The following is a 22,844-nucleotide window of genomic DNA, read 5'->3' as shown; positions in this document are numbered from 1 at the left end:
AGGCTTTGGCTTCAACCCCGGCTGGCAGGGCTCAGGGCCCCAGGCTTCAGCCCCATGTGGTGGGGCTTCAGCTTTCTGCCCTGGGCCCCTGCGACTCTAATGCTGGCCATGCTTGGCGGACCCCCTGCACCACTGCAATAAACGATGGGCTAGATACAGCAACTAAGGAAAGCTTCTGGATGTACCAAAGTGGTCAACAAACATATTACATAAATGGAATCCACGTGGTAAAGCAAGCCATGACAGCACCATCTCTCTCGCTCAGTCGTTCTCAACCCGGGGTGCATGCGGCCCAATTAGCACACAGCTGAGGCCCAGTTCAGCTGTGTGCTAAAGGTTGGCCTGGGGTCCGCTGGGTTCCCAGCTCCCCGGCATGGAGGGGTCTGAGCTGGGCTGCCCTGGTGCAGTGGGGTGCTGGGGCAGCTGCCCAGCCCCGCAAGCTCCTGGGCAGCTGCCTGGCCCGCACAGTGAGGATCAGGTTTGGGGCTGCCGCTGCCCTGCCATCTGGTCCCTGCAGCCCACGTAACACATCGTGGGCCCCATATGTGGCCCACGGTGTGTAATCAGTTGAGAACCACTGCTCTAGCTTGTTACATTATTTTAAATATCCACAGTCTCCATGGGAACTAGGAGCTCTGCTAGCATAGATCGTTCGGTACACCACGAGTCATCCTATGTAGTTGTGAGGTTACCATATTGACACAAGCAGCTAAGAAGATAGCTATTAGCATATGATTAATAAGCTTCATGCCATGGACATGGAAAATGCACCTCTACTATGTTGCATGTAATGAGTTTACATGCACATACACACAGGTTTTTCTAAAGAAAACTCTTAAAACATTTGTTGATGTAACTAGATGTCATAGTAATTTGGGGGAGGGGATGGGAAATAAAGGCTAAATTCATGCTGAATTAACTTCATTGATTTCAACAAGGTTACCCCAGGGATACATTTTACCCAACACATTTATTCAAAACTATGCAATAAACCTGTTCATTCACAGAAAACAGGATTCTGTGCAAGACAGAGATGACAGATTTGGGTTCTAGGTGATGCAGTGGGAAGAAGACAACCCATGTTCCTAAAGAAAATCATATTGTGTTCAGATTACTGAATCATATTGTCAGTTTTAGGGCTTGGCTACACAGGGACACTCAAGGAAAATTAATTCAAATTAACTAAAAGTGTGAATTGAAAGTGGATTCAATTGCATTTTTCCCTGTGTGGATCCTCTCATTTAGAATTAAAGTGGCCTTAATTCAGTTTTATCTTAATTCATTTTGGAAGGGATTAGTTAATTTTGATTCACTTTCCTGAGTATGCCCATGTTGACAAGCCTTTAGAAGTGGCGTCTATTCGTCTGCACCTAGCTGGAGGCTGGCTTGCCTTAGGAGGACAGGTTTGGATGGTTACAGGATGGGACAGGGGAGGAGGCTCCCTGACTGAGGAACTGGAAGAAATTTAGGACCGTGTTTGATTTAGCCAGTCAGGTTTTGGCTGAGCATAGCAAAGAGCTTGGACATTACAGCACATTTCTGCCATATACTGTATTATTCCCTGATAGTGTGGTTCTGCTCTAACAAATGTCTAGTAAAAATAGCCTTTCCTTAATCATCAGATCTGCCTTTATGTACTCCCAGAATCAATTATAACCGTTTAATACCTGAAATAAGTTTTAAATAGGCTTTTACTCCTGGAGAGTGAGCAAACAGTGACTTCTCCCCCCTACACCCCAGTGATTCTATCTTCTGAATGAGAAGGACTCTGAATTGTATTTGATTTTTGGTGTTGTTGTGCCAATGTTTTCCTGATGCCATATGTGTCGCTGTCAGTTTAGTTTTAATGTTTATAATTATGTAAATTAGACAACTTATTTTCTGGAGCTAAAGATCATTGCTATTGCTCTGTCTCGGGAACATCTCCTAGGGGATTCTTCACTACAAGTTGTTGGGGGAACAATTATTATTCCTTGAGTGATTGCACATGTTTATTCCACTGTAGCTGTGAGCATGACTCATGCGCAGTTGTCAGAGAACTTCTTCACTGAGCGGTACCTGTCAGTGTGGCTCAGAACCTCACTTCTTCAGCTGCAAGTAATGGAAATCTGCAGAGGCAGGTATAAATCAGTGTGGAGATAACGAGGTCAGTTCAATCAGGGAGGGTGAGGTGCTTTGCTAGCAGTTGAGGTGAGAACACCAAGGGAGGAGAAACTGCTTCTGTAGTTGGATAGCCATTCACAGTCCTTGTTTAATCCTGATCTGATGGTGTCAAATTTCCAAATGAACTGGAGCTCAGCAGTTTCTCTTTGGAGTCTGGTCCTGAAGTTTTTTTGCTGTAAAATGGATACCTTTACATCTGCTATTGTGTGGCCAGGGAGGTTGAAGTGTTCTCCTACAGGTTTTTGTATAGTGCCATTCCTGATATCTGACTTGTGTCCATTTATCCTCTTGCGTAGTAACTGTCCAGTTTGGCCAATGTACATAGCAAAGGGGCATTGCTGGCATATGATGGCATATATAACATTGGTGGACGTGCAGGTGAATGAGCCGGTGATGTTGTAGCTGATCTGGTTAGGTCCTGTGATGGTATTGCTGGTGTAGATATGTGGGCAGAGTTGGCATCGAGGTTTGTTGCATGGGTTGGTTCCTGAGTTAGAGTTATGGTGCGGTGCGTGGTTGCTGGTGAGAATATGCTTAAGGTTGGCAGGTTGTCTGTGGGCGAGGACTGGCCTGCCTCCCAAGGTCTGTGAAAGTGAGGGATCATTGTCCAGGATGGGTTGTAGATCACTGATGATGCGTTAGAGGTTTAAGCTGAGGACTGTAGGTGATGGCCAGTGGAGTTCTGTTGGTTTCTCTTCTGGGCCTGTCTTGTAGCAGGAGGCTTCTGGGTACATGTCTGGCTCTGTTGATTTGTTTCTTTATTTCCTTGTGTGGTATCGTAGTTTTGAGAATGCTTGGTGAAGATCTTGTAGGTGTTGATCTCTGTCTGAGGGGTTGGAGCAGATGCGATTGTACCTCAGTGCTTGGCTGTAGACGATGGATCGTGTGGTGTGACCGGGGTGGAAGCTGGAGGCATGAAGGTAGGCGTAGCGGTCGGTGGGTTTTTGGTATAGGGTGGTGGTAATGTGGCCATCGCTTATTTGTACGGTGGTGTCTAGGAAGTGGACCTCCCGTGTAGATTGGTCCAGGCTGAGGTTGATGGTGGGCACCGCACCATAACAACTCTAACTCAGGAACCAACCCATGCAACAAACTTCGATGCCAACTCTGCCCACATATCTACACCAGCAACACCATCACAGGACCTAACCAGATCAGCTACAACATCGCCGGCTCATTCACCTGCACGTCCACCAATGTTATATATGCCAGCAATGCCCCTCTGCTATGTACATTGGCCAAACTAGACAGTCACTACGCAAGAGGATAAATAGACACAAGTCAGATATCAGGAATGGCAATATACAAAAACCCGTAGGAGAACACTTCAACCTCCCTGGCCACACAATAGCAGATGTTAAGGTAGCCATCTCACAGCAAAAAAAACTTCAGGACCAGACTCCAAAGAGAAACTGCTGAGCTCCAGTTCATTTGCAAATTTGACACCATCAGATCAGGATTAAACAAAGACTGTGAATGGCTATCCAGCTACAGAAGCAGTTTCTCCTCCCTTGGTGTTCACACCTCAACTGCTAGCAGAGCACCTCACCCTCCCTGATTGAACTAACCTCGTTATCTCCACACTGATTTATACCTGCCTCTGGAGATTTCCATTACTTGCATCTGAAGAAGTGAGGTTCTTACCCACGAAAGCTTATGCTCCCAATACTTCTTGTTAGTCTCAAAGGTGCCACAGGACCCTCTGTTGCTTTTTACAGATTCAGACTAACACGGCTACCTCTCTGATAGTGTGGCTCAATTGCCCTCTGCCGTTGTGTGTCACTGCATGCTGGTATAAGGATGGAGCCTCTCCCAACTCCCCTCAGTTTCTTCTTGCCACGAGTGATTACTGTTGGAGTGCTCCCAGGCTTGCTATCACTATTTTTAGCCCACCAGCTATGCTTCTTTCATGGCAGGACATGACAGTGGAATCCTTGTGGTGGGAAGACTGATGCTTAACATCAAACACCAATCAGTTCCCGTCACAGACCCTACTACCCATGCTTCACGCTTTGCGACATTGTCAGTGGGCCCTTCTTAACTGATTCCAAACTGGGCAAGGCCTCTGTGCAGCCAATCAGCACTGTTGGGGTTTTCGAGCCAATCCAAGCTGCAGCACAGATCAAACAATGATATGTGTTGTCGAGGAGTGCCCGCTAGCCAAATTTAGAGGCGGGCTCTGAGAACTCCACTTCGCCACTAAGAATGCTATTGCTTGGCTCGGCGAATATGCAAATGCTAAATAAAGAAGTCGCAAGTTTATTTCCCTCACTCTTTTTGTATATAGTCTGGTTTGTCATTTAGCAGCTAGTCGTTCGTTAGATAAACTGAAGCCTATCACTAACTGTACATTATAAGTCCTTTTTGGACCAAATTTGATTCGTGGTACCTGGACTTTGTGCTGGAGGCATACCTCAATCTCTGGGGTTCAAGTCCTGCTGGTCATGTGTCAGTCAGTGACCCACATCCTAACTGCCTAAAATGTTTGGAGGAGCTCCATATCGGTGACAAGTGTCACACTTTTGTAGAGGGCTTAAGCCTTCCTTTAAAAAAGAGAGCAGTGAGACTTAAGTGTCTCCTTATGGGGGTGGCCCTTTGTCCTCCAGTGGAGCCATCAGGTTCAGAGAGTACCCTCTGAGTGTGGCACCATCAGCATACAGTACACCTCCCGAGAAAGACCGACTCGAGACGTGAGTTCATGCTGATTTTAGAGGAGGGCAAGCTCGTGGCAAGGACAACTCTCCAGGACAGCTTGGGTGTGGTAGACTCAGATTATCAGGGTTGGAAGGGACCTCAAGAGGTCATCTAGTCCAACCCCCACTCAAAGCAGGACCAATTCCCAACTAAATCATCCCAGCCAGGGCTTTGTCAAGCCGGGCCTTAAAAACCTCCAAGGAAGGAGACTCCACCACCTCCCTAGGTAACGCATTCCAGTGCTTCACCACCCTCCTAGTGAAATAGTGTTTCCTAATATCCAACCTGGACCTCCCCCACTGCAACTTGAGACCATTGCTCCTTGTTCTGTCATCTGCCACCACTGAGAACAGCCAAGTTCCATCCTCTTTGGAACCCCCCCTTCAGGTAGTTGAAGGCTGCTATCAAATCCCCCCTCATTCTTCTCTTCTGGGGACTAAACAATCCCAGTTCCCTCAGCCTCTCTTCATAAGTCATGTGCTCCAAACACCTAATCATATTTGTTGCCCTCCACTGGACTCTTTCCAATTTTTCCACATCCTTCTTGTAGTGTGGGGCCCAAAACTGGACACGGTATTCCAGATGAGGCCTCACCAATGTCGAATAAAGGGGAACAATCACATTCCTCGATCTGCTGGCAATGCCCCTACTTATACAGCCCAAAATGCTGTTTAACCTTCTTGGCAACAAGAGCACACTGTTGACTCATATCCAGCTTCTTGTCCACTGTGACCCTTAGGTCCTTTTCTGCAGAACTGCTACCTAGCCATTCGGTCCCTAGTCTGTAGCAGTGCATGGGATTCTTCCGTCCTAAGTGCAGGACTCTGCACTTGTCCTTGTTGAACCTCATCAGGTTTTTTTTGGCCCACTCCTCTAATTTGTCTAGGTCCCTCTGTATCCAATCCCTACCCTCTAGTGTATCTACCACGCCTCCTAGTTTAGTGTCATCTGCAAACTTGCTGAGAGTGCAGTCCACACCATCCTCCAGATTATTAATAAAGTTATTAAACAAAACCGGCCCCAGGACCGACACTTTGGGCACTCCGCTTGAAACCAGCTGCCAACTAGACATGGAGACATTGATCACTACCCGTTGAGCCCGACATTCTAACCAGCTTTCTATCCACCTTACAGTCCATTCATCCAGCGCATACTTCTTTAACTTGGTGGCAAGAATACTGTGGGAGATGGTATCAAAAGCTTTGCTAATGTCAAGGAATAACACAGCTTGTTCCATGGTATCTGCCATATCTATGAGGAGATATCTGTGGCAGCAGTCTTCTGGCCTCCCTCCTGAAGTATAGCAGACCATGCAGGATTTGTCCTTTGAGGGGGGAGTCTCCTTTTTGGAAAACATGGACGATAGGCTGCATAGTCTTAAAACATTCCAGGGCAACACTGAAGTTGCTTGGAATCTACATATCGGTTACAAAGAGGAAGCAGTTCTGGCCCCAGCAGGCTCACGGGTATCAGAACTTTGTATCTCTGCCCCCAAGGAAAAGGGGCAGGAATTACAGGAGGCAACCGCTGCCCCATGCCCCCCCTCATCATCTGCAACACCAGGTTCTTCTGAACCAACAGCCCAGTCTAAACTTGCATTTTGTTGGGTTTGTCAAGGATCACATACCAATATTGCAGACCAATTTGTTCCTACCCATATCTCTGCCAAACATCTATTCACACTTTTTTCATGTATGTACTCACATCACATCAGTTGGGTTCTAAGTACAGTGAATCTGGGATGTTCCCTTCAATTTGTTTTTCATCGCCTCTTTCCCATACCTCTTCAGGGATCACTCTCATGAGACCAGCAAGAGATCCAATCTCTCCTTCTAGAAGGAGCCATTGAGGAAGTTCCTTAGGAAAAGGGTTTTTATTCCTGCTATTTCCTTATTCCCAGAGCACAAGGTGATCTCAGACCTATTTTAGATCTAAGAGGGTTAAAAAAATACCTGAAGAAAATAAATTTCTGCATGGTTACTGTCAAGGCTGCTTCCGCACTCTGAACTTTAGGGTACAAATGTGGGGGCCTGCATGAAAACTTCTAAGCTTAACTACCAGCTTAGATCTGGTCCGCTGTCACCATTCCCAAGTGGATTCCCTTCCCTGGGAAGCCTTGAGAAACTCTTCACCAATTCCCTGGTGAATACAGATCCAACCCCCTTGGATCTTAAAGCAGGGAGAAATGAACTATTCCCCCTCCTTCCTTCCACCAACTCCTGGTGAATACAGATCCAACCCCCTTGGATCTTAAAGCAGGGAGAAATGAACCATTCCCCCTCCTTCCTTCCACCAACTCCTGGTGAATACAGATCCAACCCCCTTGGATCTTAAAAACAAGGGAAAAAATCAATCAGGTTCTTAAAAAGAAGACTTAATTAAAGAAAAGGTAAAAATCATCTCTGTAAAATCAGTATGGAAAATAACTGTACAGGGTAATCAAACTTAAAGAGCTCAGAGGACCCCCCTCTAGCCTCAGGTTCAAAGTACAGCAAACAGAGATAAACACTAGTAAAAGGTACATTTACAAGTTGAGAAAACAAAAGGAAAACTAACACGCCTTGCCTGGCTATTTACTTACAAGTTTGAAATAGGAGAGACTTGTTTAGAAAGATGTGGAGAACCTGGACAAAGGTGGTTTCTGATTTCTACATTAACTAGGCCACTTATTTGTCAACTCTTTCCCCTCCGAAGCCTCACATGTATCCAGATGAGCAGACGCTTCATTTATTTGGATGTGAAGGGAGAGAGTTGGCCTTCAACTTGAACCTCACCAGATTCTTTAGAGTCTGAGTTCAGTTAACTGTCACAATTGCAGACAGGTCGAAAGGTAAACTGGCTTCCATTCAGAGGATTTCCTCTCGCATTCATGAGTACAACCACTTAGATAATGTCATGCCTCCTTCTAGAGTATTGGCTTATTTTGACTAGAGCACAGATAACTTCATCAGCGTTCCTGGTGCAAGTACCTATTTGAGACATTTGTAAAGCAGCAACCTGTTTGTCAGTTCAGACATTTGCTGCTCATTTGTGCCATTTCCATCAGTTCAGAAATGAGGACAGTTTTGGACGGGTTATTCTACAATCACTGTTAAGGTAGACTTGGAGCCCGCCTCCATATTAATCTGCTTGCGAGTTACCAGAGTGGAATGGTAACTTCAATCACTTGAAGAAAAGGAGTTTACCTACCTTTCCACAACTTGTTCTTTGAGATGTTGAACATGTCTATTCCACACCCCACCCACCTTCCCTTCTGTGATGGAGTCTGTCTCAGATGAAGAAACTAAGGGGAGGTTTGGGGTCTGCTCCATCTTCTCATACCAGCACTCAATAGGGCATGATGGCAACGGCATGTGAGCTGCCTTGAAGGGTACCACTGAGAGAGAAAATTCCACTGTACATGGATGTTGTCAGAGAATGTACATGTACAACCTCTCAAAGAACAACAGTAGGTAATGTGTTTTTCCACCCCTCCTTCAAACAGGAAAGCTGCTAAGATTTTTTTTGTTTGTTTTATGTTTTTATACTTCTAGTAGATGGACTGAGGAGTACCAAAATGGTTCAAAACAAACACTGAATGAATGGGGAATAATTTCAGGTAACTGTCCTAAAAGATACTGTTCTCCTTAAAAGCAATATGAGTTCATGCGACTTACCGTTTGTGACCAGATTTATTGCATCATCCAATCCAGCACATAGACCAAACAAAGTCCTACTGAAGATTTATTCAGGCAAAACTCCCACTGACTGCAATAAAAGGTTTGCCTGCAGAAGAGTTGAGGTTTTGGACCCCTTGGGAATCAATATTAAAAAAAAAAAGGAGTGGTAGCTATAATAAGTTTTCAGACTGGAAGTAAGGCATACATTTTTAAAGGTGAGTAATCAACCATTGGAACAATTTAACAATCAAGATTTGGATTTCTTCTAAAAGATATGCTCTACGAATTATTTTGGAGAAGCTCTGTGAATTGGGTATAGGGATGAGTTGTCCACCCACTACAGTTTGTTTCCGCAAGGCTCACTGAGGTGAATGGGTTCCTCCATTTCATACTGAGGATCTGTTAATCAGAATTTCATGTATTAGACATCCTGAGCATGGGTAACTGTCCCAGTGTATTGTTATGGCAACTGGGCTTAATGAAATTCATTTTATGAATGAATTCTACAAATGTATTTTTAACTGAAACTCTCTTCATAGAAAGGGCTGGATGTATCAATACCTGGATGATCATTAAGGGGACCCACAGTTGGTTTTAGTCTGGACTGAAACTAGAAGATGAGTTGGCTCCAGTGGATTTTGGTTCTAGATTCTACTGTCTGAGTAGAGCTGTTTGTTTAAAAAAACCTGTTTCTATTTTGTTTATTTCAAATCTTGCAAATGTTTTGTGTTTTTAAATGTGTTGCAAAATTTTGATTTTTGTTTGCCCTATTTTCCTTTTCTGCCACTGACTGCCACAAAATAGCTTGGGGGGAAATAAGCCTGTGCATAATTTTTTTTTTTCCTCTTTTTTGATACTTTCCTTTTTCAAAACTTGCTTAAATTCAGGACAGTTTCAAAGCGCGATGGAGTTTAATTTAATTTTTCCTTCCATTTTTTGTAACATTTCCCCCCACCCAAATTATCAACACTGGAAAGAATTAGAGTGCAAAAAATAAATGAAAATCCACTGATGAATTTGAGATAGACTAGTTAGAAAAATTTGTGAGCTCCAAAATATTTTATGACAACTTAAAGTAGTGACATGGCTCCCTTTTTTTACCTTATGGCTGGCCAATCTTTTGGGGCTCAAATTACCTCTTAACTTTATTTTTTTTTCCAGTGATATTATCCCAATCTAGTTCTATCACTAAGATTAGACTTATTTATTTTTTAAAAAGGTATTTGGTATTTCAAAAGCACATAGATGTCTAACTTCACCCATGCTTTTGAAAATCCCACTAGTCACCTAACTACCTTTTTTTTAAATCTGGCCCTTTTAACTACATAAAGAGGCTTCCACCATGAGGCACATCTGCTGCTTTCTTGCTGCCTGGTTTAGGAAGTCAAGAGCATACTGCCCATCAGACAAAAACTTTCTCCCCCCTTCCCTCCCCATAAAGCTGAAATGTACATTAATGCTGCTATAATTATATATTGATTTAGTCCTAAGTGGAGCACAAGATCTGGTCCAAGAGGTGAATATAGCTGGACCGCTTTGTAATAGTGACCATAATGTAATTAAATTTAATATCCCTGTGGCAGGAAAAACACCACAGCGGCCCAACACTGTAGCATTTAATTTCAGAAAGGGGAACTACACAAAAATGAGGAGGTTAGTTAAACAGAAATTAAAGGGTACAGCGCCAAAAGTGAAATCTCTGCAAGTTGCGTGGAAACTTTTTAAAGACACCATAATAGAGGCTCAACTTTAAATGTATACCCCAAATTAAAAACCATAGTAAGAGAACCAAAAAAGAGCCACTGTGGCTAAACAACAAAGTAACAGAAGCAGTGAGAGGCAAAAAGGCAGCCTTTTAAAAAGTGGAAGTTAAATCCTAGTGAGGAAAATAGGAGCATAAACACTGGCAAATAAAGTGTAAACATACAATTAGAAAGGCCAAAAAAGAATGAGGAACAGTTGGCCAAAGACTCAAAATTGCTATTACTTTAAGTACATCAGAAGCAGGAAGCCTGCTAAACAACCTGGGGCCACTGGACAATCGAGGTGCCAAAGCAGCACTCAAGGACGATAAGGCCATTGTGGAGAAACTAAATGAATTCTTTGCATCGATCTTCACGGCTGAGGATATGAGGGAGATTCCGAAACTGAGCCATTCGTTTTAGGTGACAGATTAAAGTATCATTAGAGGAGGCTTTGGAACAAATTGATAAATTAAACAGCAATAAGTCACCAGGACCAGATGATATTTGCTCAAGACTTCTGAAGGAACTCAAATGTGAAATTGCAGAACCACTCACTCTAGTCTGTAACCGATCATTTAAATCAGATTCTGCACCAGATGACTGGAGGATAGCTAATGTGATGCCAATTTTTAAAAAGGGCTTCAGAGGTGATCCCAGCAATTACAGGACTTTAAACCTGACTTCAGTACTGGGCAAACTGGTTGAAACTATAATAAAGAACAATATTGTTAGATATATAGATGAACATAATTTGTTGAGGAAGAGTCAACGTGGTTTAATAAAGAGAAATCATGCCTCACTAATCTACTAGAATTCTTTGAGGGGGTCAACAAGCATGTGGACTAAGGGGATCCAGTGGATATAGTGACTTACATTTTCAAAAAGCCTTTGACAAGATCCCTCACCAAAGGCTCTTATGCAAAGTAAGCTGCCACGGGATAAGAGGGAAGGTGCTCTTATGGACTAGTAACTGGTTAAAAGATAGGAAACAAAGGGTAGGTATAAATGGTCAGCTCTCAGAATGGAGAGAGGTAAATAGTGGTGTCCCTCGGGGGTCTGCTCTGGGACCAGTCCTATTCGTCCTATTCATAAATGATCTGGAAAAAGGGGTAAACAGTGGGGTGGCAAAATTTGCAGATGATGCAAAATTACTACAGATAGTTAAGACCCAGGCAGACTGCGAAGAGTCACAAAAGACTCAAAACTGGGTGACTGGGCAACAAAATGGCAGATGAAATTTCATGTTGATAAATGCAAAGTAATACACATTGGAAAGCATAATTCCAACTATACATATAAAATGATGGAGTCTAAATTAGATATTACCACTCAAGAAAGATATCGTGGAGTCACTGTGGATAGTTCTCTGAAAACATCCACTCAATGTGCAGCAGCAGTCAAAAAAGTGAACAGAATGCTGAAAATAATTAAGAAAGGGATAGATAATAGGACAGAAAATATCATGTTGCCTCTATATAAATCCATGGTATGGCCACATCTTGAATACTGTGTGCAGATGTGGTCACCCCATCTTAAAAAAACATATCTTGGAATTGGAAAAATGTTCAGGAAAGGACGACAAAAATGATTAGGGGTATGGAAAGGCTTCCATATGAGGAGAGATTAATAAAACTGGGACTTTTCAGCTTGGAAAAGAGACGGCCAAGGGGAAATATGATTGGGGTCTATAAAATCATGAGTGATATAGAGAAAGTAGATAAGGAAGTGTTGTTTACTCCTCCTCATAACACAAGACTTAGGGGTCACGAAATGAAATTAACAGGCAGCAGGTTTAAAACAAATAAAAGGAAGTGTTTCGTCACACAACGCAGTGTCAACCTGTAGAACTTCTTGCCAGAGGATGTTGTGAAGGCCAAGACCATAACAGGGTTCAAAAAAGAACTACATAAATTAACAGAGAATAAGTCCATCAATGGCTATTAGCCAGGATGGGCAGGAATGGTGTCCCTAGTCTCTGTTTGCCAGAAGCAGGGAATGGATCACTTGATGATTACCTGTTCTGTTCATTCCCTCTGGGGCACCTGGCACTGGCCACTGTTGGAAGACAAGAAACTGGGCTAGATGGACCAGTATGGCCTTTCTTATTCCAGAATACAGTTGTCTTTCTGCATTAGTAACTGACAAAGTTGGTTGTTGGATTCTAATTTCCCGTGAGTTCATTTAAAAATAATTGAAAAATCTCTTCTGATACCTATGCTTGATGTATAGAAGCTTACACACACAGAGTATTTCACAATCAATAAGCGCTCAGGAATGTGGTTGATATCTTCCCATTTTTCCCTACTTAGTATTTAGGAGCATGTCATGATATCCACTACAATTCCTAAAAGATTCATTTGCTGTCTACATTTGTTGTATTATTCCTTTGAGGCAAAGTACAATTCATTAACCTTTCTTAGCATAGCAACCTCTTTGCAACACTAATTTTAAAACATGCTAAATTCTTTAAGCTCCTGATCAATACATCTTATGAATTCTAGCAGCTAAGCTATGCTGAAAATTGAAATCAGTATTTGAAGTTCTGATTAATTTTGACTGTATTCACATAACCTCTCTCAGCCCCCCAATGGTGATTCAGCTTCACTAATACATAATTAGGTTAGGCATTATCAAAGTAATTCCATATGAAAGTATAGTATCTACATACAGTCAGGGCCGGCTCCAGGCACCAACCGAGCAAGCTGGTGCTTAGGGTGGTAGATTGAACGAGGCGGCATTCCGCCCAATCCTAGGGTGGCACGGACGCTTTTTTTTTTTTTGTTCCGCTCCGGCCGCCCTGTAGGGGGTGGCAGCGCAGAGGACGGGAGCGCCCTGCAGCAAGCCTGGCAGGGCAGTCCTTGTCCTTCCCTCCCCGCCAACCGGAGCGGAGCCCTCTCGGCAGGCGACGCACGGTGCGGTGGGAGGGGCCGCGTGGCAGCCCCCCACTGTAGCCCTGGCTGCCCCTTCTCTCTCTCTCCCACCCGCTCCCTCCCCCTGCACCCATGCTCCAGCGCACAGATCACCTTTTTTTTTTTTTTTTTGCGCTTGGGGCGGCCAAAAAGCCAGAGCTAGCCCTGCATACAGTACAACATACCTAAACTATGTCACATTGAGTCTAGATAACAGCTCTCTTTTCAACACTGGGAGAAAGAAAGGCACTGGACTAGTACTTAGGAGATCTGCATTTAATTCCTGCCCCAGCCAAAGATTTCATATGTGACCTTGGGCAAATTGCTTAATATCACTATGCCTGTTATTTGTGTAGCTAGTTGAAAGCTGCAGTTTCCATCCTGTGTAAAATTCCAATATTTTGACATTTGTTTTGGTCTCAAATCCAGTCAAAACAGTGGAAATAGCAACAATTTTGTGGAACATAGAATCATAGAAGATTAGGGTTAAAGAGACCGCAGGAGTTCATCTGGTCCAACCCCCTGCTCAAAGCAGGACCAACGGTCAAGAATACTGTATCTCTTTCATTGTTCGTAACTAAGGTATTGCCTGCAGTGAGTCTATACTGAAGACTTTGAAACATACCAATTGCTATACTCAGACCCATAGTCCAGCATCTTGTCTCAAATAGTGCTTCAGACTAAGGCCTTAGAAACCCCACAACAGACAGATGTGGGATAATCTTTCCTCCTCCTTAAACGTCTCATTCTAAATCCTAATAGAGATTTACTTAAGCATTGATATATGAGGTTTTATTTCCCTGTGTATGTCTATATAGACCTACTTTGTTAGCACTAACTATAACAGCTCTGGATATTCTTGTTTTTCATATCAGTGTCCAATTTCTCTATGAATCTTGGTAAGTTTTTGCTTCAACATCCCCCTTTGGTATTTCCTTTGACCAGTTTTGAATTTGTCACCTTTCATTTTCTTTGAATGCCCACAAACAATAAAATTATGCCTTTGTACTATATTAGCCTCCTATTGTATAACTGTTTTCTTGCTAATACATGTGCCCAAAGTATATTACTTTAAAAAAATATTTTGCAGCTAAAATTCACATCTCCAGTTCCTGTAGGGGGTTTTCTCTTGAGGTTCTTTAAGTGAAAACAAAGAGATCCAGCTGCATAAATAGTTTCTTATGTCTAGGGCCACCAGTGTCAACAGCTGAAACCAATATGGTTCTGCAGACCTACTGTAACACTGAAGGTGAACAGAAACCATTTACAAGATATTGTACTCTGGGAGGACTGAGAAGATTCTACTAACAAAACATACCTGAAAATACCGAGAGAAACAATATTAAAATTAACCTAACATAGCATAAAACAGGTCCATGAATTTAAAAAGTCAAGGCACAAAGAGGATATAATTTAAAAAACAAATATTTAGCATATATATGTCTTTAAAGCCCTAGAAAGTCTGAACTGTGTTGGAATTGCAATCTATAGCTTTAAGAGATGGCGGTTGCTTAAGAGACAGGGGGTTCCTTAGTCCTGCTTGCAGGCTAGGGAGCTCTGTAGCAAAGCCTGGGTCTGGGAGCAGTCACTTTGCAGACAGCCAGTCTACAGTAAGGTGGAGTAACTTGTGCCTCTCTATTTTAGGGAGCAGCCTGCTTTGTATGTCTGGTTTATTTTTGGTTTCTTGTGTGTTTTTGAATTCTTAGAAATAAAATAGTGTTATGTTGCAACCTTCCAGCAAGAGTATTTTGTTTTATCTATTTCTCTGGTTGTTTGCTGAGAAACATAAGTAGTCTAAAGGTAGAGGACAGCAAAGAGGGCCATTAATACTAAAACAGTTCAATAACACCGACTCATTTATTCCTAACACACCTAGTACAACAGAGTGTGGATGTCACACTTTGAGCAAATAGGTCACCATATTTTCCCATCCTAAGATGTAGTCAAAAAGGGAAACAGCATAAAGGAATTGCAAATCAACTTACTTTGTCTCATTATGGAAAAGGAAAAAATGTTGTGGTGATCTCTCTGACGTTTTAAGGGTTTCAGTGTTGATAAACTAGATCCAAACAAATGTTTCCTACTTGCAGAAAATACACATGCACAAATTGTAAAGGACACTGGAAAAACCACAGATGAACATAAAGTAAACATTAGAAACCAACAGAAAACAAACCTAAGCAGAACTGTTTCATAAAGTGTGACAAACATATGGAACCCGTTACTTTTTGCTCTAATGGTTGTGTTTGACATTGATGACTTCTGGGGCCAACTGCTATCTAAAGAGGAGACTAGAGGGCTGCTGAGGGCAGGATAGGGTTGAGGGAGAAGGAAGGAAAGGATCAAGCTGAAAAGAGCAGTGTTGCTGCAATGTGGGGAGAGCTATTTTACCAGTTTTCCTGATAATCTGGGATTTTAAAGAAAGTTTTATGATAGTCATGGCAATGCTAGAGTTAAGGTTATGTTGTTTGGCACTTAAAACAGGATTTATACTCTCTGTCTTAAATAAAAAGAGTTGGGTCTGCTCTGATTCCTAGGACATGTTCTCTGAGTGAAATTTGCATTTCCTGAAGTTTCAAGAAAATGTGGTTAATTAGTCATCACAGAGCCTGATTCTCCTCTCAAACTGATTTTTACACCAGTGAGACTCCACTAACATCAGTGGAGTTACTCCTGATTCATAGCAAGTGATGATCCGGTTATTCCATCTGATTTGTTCCATACATTACTAATTGGAATTGGTTCTCAAATTCACAGGTACCAGATTCACACACATACTTGTGGCACTTGCTCACCGAAATGAGACATGCAATGTGCAAAGTTCTGTGCCTAACTAGCAGGCCCTGTATATGTATATCTAGTAGTGAAATTTATTTGATTGTTTCAATAAAGAAACTATAATAGTCCAGGTGAAACATTTCACTTATAAACAAACAAGTCAAGGGTCCCATGCAGAATTAGAGCACAAAAACATGTCCTATGAAAAGCAATTCATAATTTATACCTCTGAATTGCAACATGCATTACAGAAGCATTGCAGATGCTAAGCTACACTATTATAGTATCTATTTCAGGTCCAATAATATCTTTACTTATTTATAAAAGTCCTGATGTGTGGTTTCTTATGGGACAGATTCTTATTGCCGCTTCAGTGGCAGCCTTTAAAATATTTGTGTTCCACAGAAAGAGCAAAATGCCTCTTCAGCCTAGTTTACCTTTATTTCACAGTAAGTGAGGGCAAAGTGACATTCTGTATCTGAACTGAAACACAAAATGGCAGCTGTGTCTGTAACAAGATTTGGGCTGCTCTGTTTAAAGGAGAAGAAAATAGATTAACATCTTTCACTTACAGAGCTACTTATTTCACAGAATTACTAACAAATAACATGGCAATTCTTACAATAATATTGACTTACACAGTCTCTCTCTCACACACACACACACACACACACACACACAATATTTAAAACCCATATTACCAACCCCAACTGTTCAAAAATCATTAGTCAGGGCCCCCAAATCATGATTTTGTTTAAAATTCACGAGTAAAAGAAATTGTTAGGAGCTCTTTATTTGGTTCTGAGACTTTGGGATTCATGTTTTTCTTTCCCAGCCTTGTGCATTTACCTTACTCCAAGAGTTGAGGTGTTAAGAAAAACATCAAATATCACAAGACTCAAAATCACTAGAGGTGGAAATGCTTGAACGCTAATCAGACTGACTTAGCAATGGGCACATTACCACAACAAAAGACAGCATAAAGATAGTCCACAAACAGAATATTATACTGTTGCTCAGTGACACAATATTTTGCTATAAAGCAGGGATGGGCAAACTTTTTGGCTGGAGGGCCACATCTGGGAATAGAAATTGTATGGTGGGCCATGAATGCTCACAAAATTGGGGTTGTGGGGCGGGAGGGGGTGAGGGCTCTGGTTGGGGGTGCAGACTCTGGGATGCAGCCAGAAATGAGGAGTTAAGGGTGTGGGAGGGGGCTCCAGGCTGGGGCAGGAGGTTGGGGTGCAGACTCCAGCTGGAGGTGCGGGCTCTGGGGTGGGGCTGGGGATGAGAGGTTTGGGGTACAGGAGGGTGCTCCGTGCTGGTATTGAGGGGTTTGGCAGGCAGGAGGGGGATCAGGGCTGGGGTTTGGGGTGCAGGGAGAGGCTCAGGGGTGCAGACTCCAAGCGGCACTTACCTCAAGCGGCTCCTGGAAGCAACAGCATGTCCCTTCTCCGGCTCCTACGCGGAGGGGCTGCCAGATGGCTCTGCACGCTGCCCTGTCCTCAGGCACGGCCCCTGCAGTTCCTGTTGGAGCGCTGGAGAGGGCCATTGGAGCACTTAGGAGCCAGAGCAGGGCCATGCCATTGCTTCCGGGAGCCCTGTGGTGTGGCCCCTGTGCCCTGGCTGGTGCGGTGGAGTGGGGCAAGCCCCAGACCCCGCTCCCCAACAGGAGCTCGCGGGCTGGCTTAAAATGGCTCGTGGGCCAGATCCAGCCCACGGGCCATAGTTTGCCCACCCCTGCTCTAAAGCTTACTGTGTGTGGCTCTGTTCAGAAGAACTGGGACCAAACTATTTCCCTTAGAAATCTATGGCATAACTCCCTTAGAATTCAGTGAGAACAGGATTGGGCCCAATAGTAGATTTAAATGGTGGGCAAAGCTTCCAGATTATTTTTGCCAAATCCAGAGTATGCAAACATACACTAGGGATTGCAGACTAGGCACAAGGAAATGTATGGTCACAGTTGAAAGTCACAAAATAATGAATACATCAAAACAAATTTTCTTTTATTGCAAAGTTGCCTTTATTGTAGATGGATGTCTGCATTGTGAAATTGTATTGGAAAATAGTGTATAATGAATATTATCACATATTAACCTATTAAAACCAGATGTTCAAAAATCTAATATAAGCCTAGAAATTCCAAAACAGATTGTATTACTACTAGATCACCACATTACCTAAAATAGTGCTGCTCAGCTGTATTTTGTTATGACTTTACTATGGCAATTATGTTTCTACAGGTTTTAGTCTGATATAATGACACAGACCAGTTTCTGTAGGTTCAGTGTACCAGAGCAACTTGTTTTCTTAACTCTCTGGCATATATTCTCTCTTTCCCTGGAACTTACATAAACATAATATGCTTCAAATCTATGACTTCTGAGCATTGCAAAAAGCAGTGTGCAACCTAAGAGAGATTTTTTTCCTTTAAGTAATTCTTGGATATTTACAATATGTTTGAAGTTGGAATAAAATTTTAGTAACTTTTTTTTCTCCCATTGATTAAAATGTAATAAGGAACAATAAAATCAAATCCTATGAGGACTGGTTAATTTCTCAATCAGTTCACATTAATGGATTCCAGGAATGTTACTACAAGCATGAAAAGCCTGCGCTTAGCAAGCCCATGAGATTAAAAATAACTTGTCTTTTTAAAGAATAGAAACCTTATGTACTTCAAAGCATGGTGGGCCTCTAAAATATAGGTGGGATATTATTACGGTAGCGGTTACATGACCTACTGCATGTACATGTTTTGTTCATGAATGGTACATATTCTGGAGAGACAGAATAAATAGGACTAATGATTTTGAACTCTTCATTCACCATAAAGAATTTCTGGCCTTTTAAAATCTTCTGGACCATTTATGGTTTGGGTGTTCAATCTACTAAGGGACTCTCAGTGATTTTGTTCAGGAGGAAAGTGAACAAAAAGTAAATGATGAAATCAGCTACCATTTGTAAAGTGCTTTGAAGATGTAAAATGCCATATACATGCTATGTACTTTTTATTCCTGATGACTGACTGACTCTTGTATACACTTCAGTGTTTTGGACAGGAAATCCAAGCACAGAATTTACGTGCACTTGAGGAAATATACTATGAGAAAACAGCTTGTTCCAAACAGTACTTAAAAGGAACCATGGAGGAACTGCTGTATCTAAGAACAAAAAGATGGTGACTTCTGGAAATTACATCACCAAATGAGGAACCCACAAAGAAGACATAACTTCTACTGTAAGTATCATTACTATAGACAAATAGCCCATATTGCATAATTTTGGTGATATTGTAATTCTGAATGTCTGATCAGATTCTGGAACTTGACATGGTGGATCAGGTGAACTAATTTCTATCTTGAAGCTACAGTTCAATGGCTTTCAATTTACCTGCCAAATCCAAATAAACGGATAATATTTTTATCAGGTTTCTTTTGAAACTAAAATCTTAATTTAAGGTTTATACGTAACTCCATTATTTAATGGACAAATTATGTGTATACATCTTTAACTTTCCCTGTATTCAGATGAGAAAACTTAAGCAAATCCACTAATTTCTCTATAATTTGTCTTCAGTTATCATTTACAAAGTTTGAGCTGATCTAATATACCCCAGTGATATATCTTGAAGTACACATACACTTCAATATCTATTTAGGGCTCAATCCTGAAATATGCTGAACACTTTGACCCAGCAAAACTCTTTAAGTGCTTGCTTTTCTTTGAACACATTAGTACTTAGTAGTCCTACTTAAGTCAAATATGTATTGAACTTAAAACTAAGCACATTCTTAAGTGATTCCCTGAATCCGGGCTGGAGCCCATCACCTTTCAGGAATAAGCTCTTAATGCCAATCTATGGAAGCTAATTCTTGAATGTAAATGTTTTCATTCGCAATTTTTTTGGATTATTGTTCATAATTTGGTATTTCTGAAACAGAAGTAGGATTCATCTTTCTTTTGCATGCTGGGTTATGCTAAAATCTTCTCAAATACTTGGCACTATAATAAAAATAAGGGCTATCATTCACAGGATTTAACTTAAGCTTTTGTTAATTATTCCTTTACATAAACCTATTTTTAAGATATGAAACTTGGCTGTAAATGTTGGAATTAAATATAACTCTGGGTGATTTCCCCGTATTTTATTTCTTACTTCCCCACCCCATGGGAAGTCAATGTGATATTAGAGAATAATGGGTACTGTCTCCTTTGAACAGAAAACTTGTTTAATAATTTGCAAGTCACTATCTTATAACATAGTCTTGAAACTTTGGGAGAAAAATAAAATGAGAAATATTTTAATTTTCAATACTAATTAAATATTAAGTAAATGTTAAATGTATCTTGAATAATATCTCCAGTGATCCCCCGCTCATAATTTCACCCAAAATCTGCATGAAGTATGGCAGCTGTTTAACAGCCCACAACAACATTACACGTCAGTCCAGCACAAAATATGAAGAATACTTTTGTGAAACCACAGGGAGCACTTAGGTAGGCAGAATGCAATTACCTACACTAGAATTCAAGCAGAGCACTAAGCCTGCTTTCAGAGGAAGGTGCTATTCAACATCAGTAAGGGTGCCAGAATCTGGTTCTCAGAATATTTAGTACACAGCCTTATTACATGTACATGCAGCCATCATTTGACATAACACTAGTTATTATGTTAACATTCAACCTCATAATGGAACACAGCCATAGAGTTATTACACAATCTGCATTTAATAAAAGGTGTGACTATGTATTTATATGATGAACATAACTTCACAGCAGGTGTTGTGGTTAGTCTGAAATCTCAGCTTCCTTAGTTAAAAGAGAACCTCCCACATAAAAAGAAAGGAAAGAACTACCTATGGGCTCATTCCCTGTGTCAAAGGAAATGTCACACATAGATTTGGCCCCTTCTGTCTGTAAAATTATATTAGGGCTGTGGCATTAACCAACTACAGGAAACAAATTCAGAAGCTAACAGTTAATTCTCAAATCTTCATACTGAGAATAATTCATCCTTTTGTGGAAGGTGGTCAAACCAAGTTGGCACCCAGGCTGTTTTGACATTAGTGTTACAGGGCATGGTTTGAACCTGTGTTCTGCATCAGGTCCCAGTAGACTGGTGCAGAAAGCAGCGTTAGAGTTGGCCTGCAGTAGGGGGAACTGCTGGGACAGCATTTAAAAAGATCCAGTGGCCGGGTTACCTTCATAAGGGAGGAATGCCTTGCAACCTCCTTGGAGAGAAGTTCAGCATGTGCTTTGCTGAAGCAGGACCAGGCTGGGTCAGTGGAGTCCCCTCCTAGCCTCAAAACCCAAATTAGTTCCTTGAATAAAACCTGTGTTAACTATTTTGGGAGACAGGAGGGATTAATTTTATCTGCCGTGCATTCAGTTCTGTGGCTCATGGATGCCTGTGGTGAATTCTACCTTGCAAGCTGCAATACTTCAAGTGCAACTGAAAGACTTAAGATTGATGCATCAGTTTTAACCTCTGAAAATTTGAATGCTCAATAGTGATATTATTGGCAACTTGTGTCCATTATTAGATAGATTTAGTGGGATTTATACACATCCTGAAGCAAACAGCAGTTGAGCCATGTAAATTCTGGAATGAGATTGCTATCTCATTCTGAAGTGATCAGTTCTTTGTGATGGATGTGATTTCTTTCCCTCCCTCCCCCGCCCTTAATGAAGGCCATCATGCTGCTTATTGTCAATAAAGCTGTTAAAGCAAGTGAATGCAGTAGAGGGAGTGTGAGCTGATTTCCCCAGAAACCCTGTAGCATTCGAGTGCTATATTTACAGTGTATTAATAAACGTATCTTTAGTTTATATTAAACTTTCATCCTTCTCAAATTGTAGTCCTACTGCACTAGTGAAATGCGTCAAACTCTGGGGGGGCCTAGCAGAAGCTGACTGATGCACAGTACAACAGAAGGGCTAGGGGACATTTTGGCCATGGACAGTGGAGCAAAACCCGGTCTTGTGAATAATAACATCATGCCTAAGGGTCATTCAGAGCAGGCAGTATTTGTTTTTAAAGTAATCTCTAATAGGGCTTTACTCTGACTGCATAGCCATGTTGCTATTTGTGTACTCACAGAATAGACATTGCCAGTAAAGCCATAATATAAAATTAGAGAGGCTAGGTTAACAGAGGAAATATTACAATCTAGTAAACATCCTGTTACCCCAAATAGCACTACCAGGACTTCATTTTCCAAACATACCTGAGAGGCTGAGATGGAAGTGTGTAAAGGGGAATAAAAAAATAGGAAGCCAATTGGAAATTCTAGGTGCTTTAAAACAGTGTCATGTTTGAAATGGAAAGATAAAAGAATTGGAGGGTTTCCCACAGCAGCACTTTCAAGTTCCAGTTGTTTAAAACATCTGCAGGACTGGCAGTCGTTCAAACAGTGCCTTAGGTCAGTGGTCTCACCAGACAGGTTGTACTAAACTCTTGTACCTTATGTTCCTTCAAGCAATGATGTTTCCTGCAGCTGTAGGTCAGCTCAAGACGTTGTTTCAGAAGCTGTTTACACTTGGGCGCAGCCTATATGGGCTAGTCTACACTACCCGCCCGGATCGGCGGGTAGAAATCAATCTCTCGGGGATCAATTTATCGCATCTCATCTAGACGGATAAATCGATCCCCGAATTGACGCGCGTACTCCCACCTCGTCAGGAGGAGTAAGCGCTGTCGACGGGAGAGCCGCAGCGGTCAATTTGCCGCCGTCCTCACAGCGGGGTAAGTCGAATAGGATACGTCAAATTCAGCTACGCTATTCACGTAGCTGAATTTGTGTATCTTAAATCGATTGCCCCCCCAGTGTAGACCTAGCCTATGATTTGTGTCGTGTCTCATGGCCCAGTGTTTCTTTTGGTGCAGACTC

At 41.9% G+C, this 22,844-nt stretch overlaps 1 protein-coding gene across 2 annotated transcripts in view; it reads left to right on the top strand.

Annotated features, from left to right (window-relative positions):
* KCNK2 (potassium two pore domain channel subfamily K member 2) overlaps positions 1 to 22,844 on the top strand; it is a 201,821-nt gene that overhangs the window by 16,479 nt on the left and 162,498 nt on the right. For both annotated transcript variants that reach the window (XM_054022787.1, XM_054022786.1), the window contains exon 2: positions 19,002 to 19,192. In XM_054022787.1, the coding sequence (XP_053878762.1) occupies positions 19,159 to 19,192 (34 nt within the window). In that variant the 5' untranslated portion in view covers positions 19,002 to 19,158. The remainder of the gene's footprint in view (positions 1 to 19,001; positions 19,193 to 22,844) is intronic.

This window comes from Malaclemys terrapin, chromosome 3 (genome assembly GCF_027887155.1).
Source record: "Malaclemys terrapin pileata isolate rMalTer1 chromosome 3, rMalTer1.hap1, whole genome shotgun sequence".
In the NCBI taxonomy this organism is placed as follows: Eukaryota; Metazoa; Chordata; order Testudines; family Emydidae; genus Malaclemys; species Malaclemys terrapin.
The sequence above is the reverse complement of the archived record's forward strand: the minus strand, read 5'-3'. Positions and strand labels throughout refer to the sequence as shown.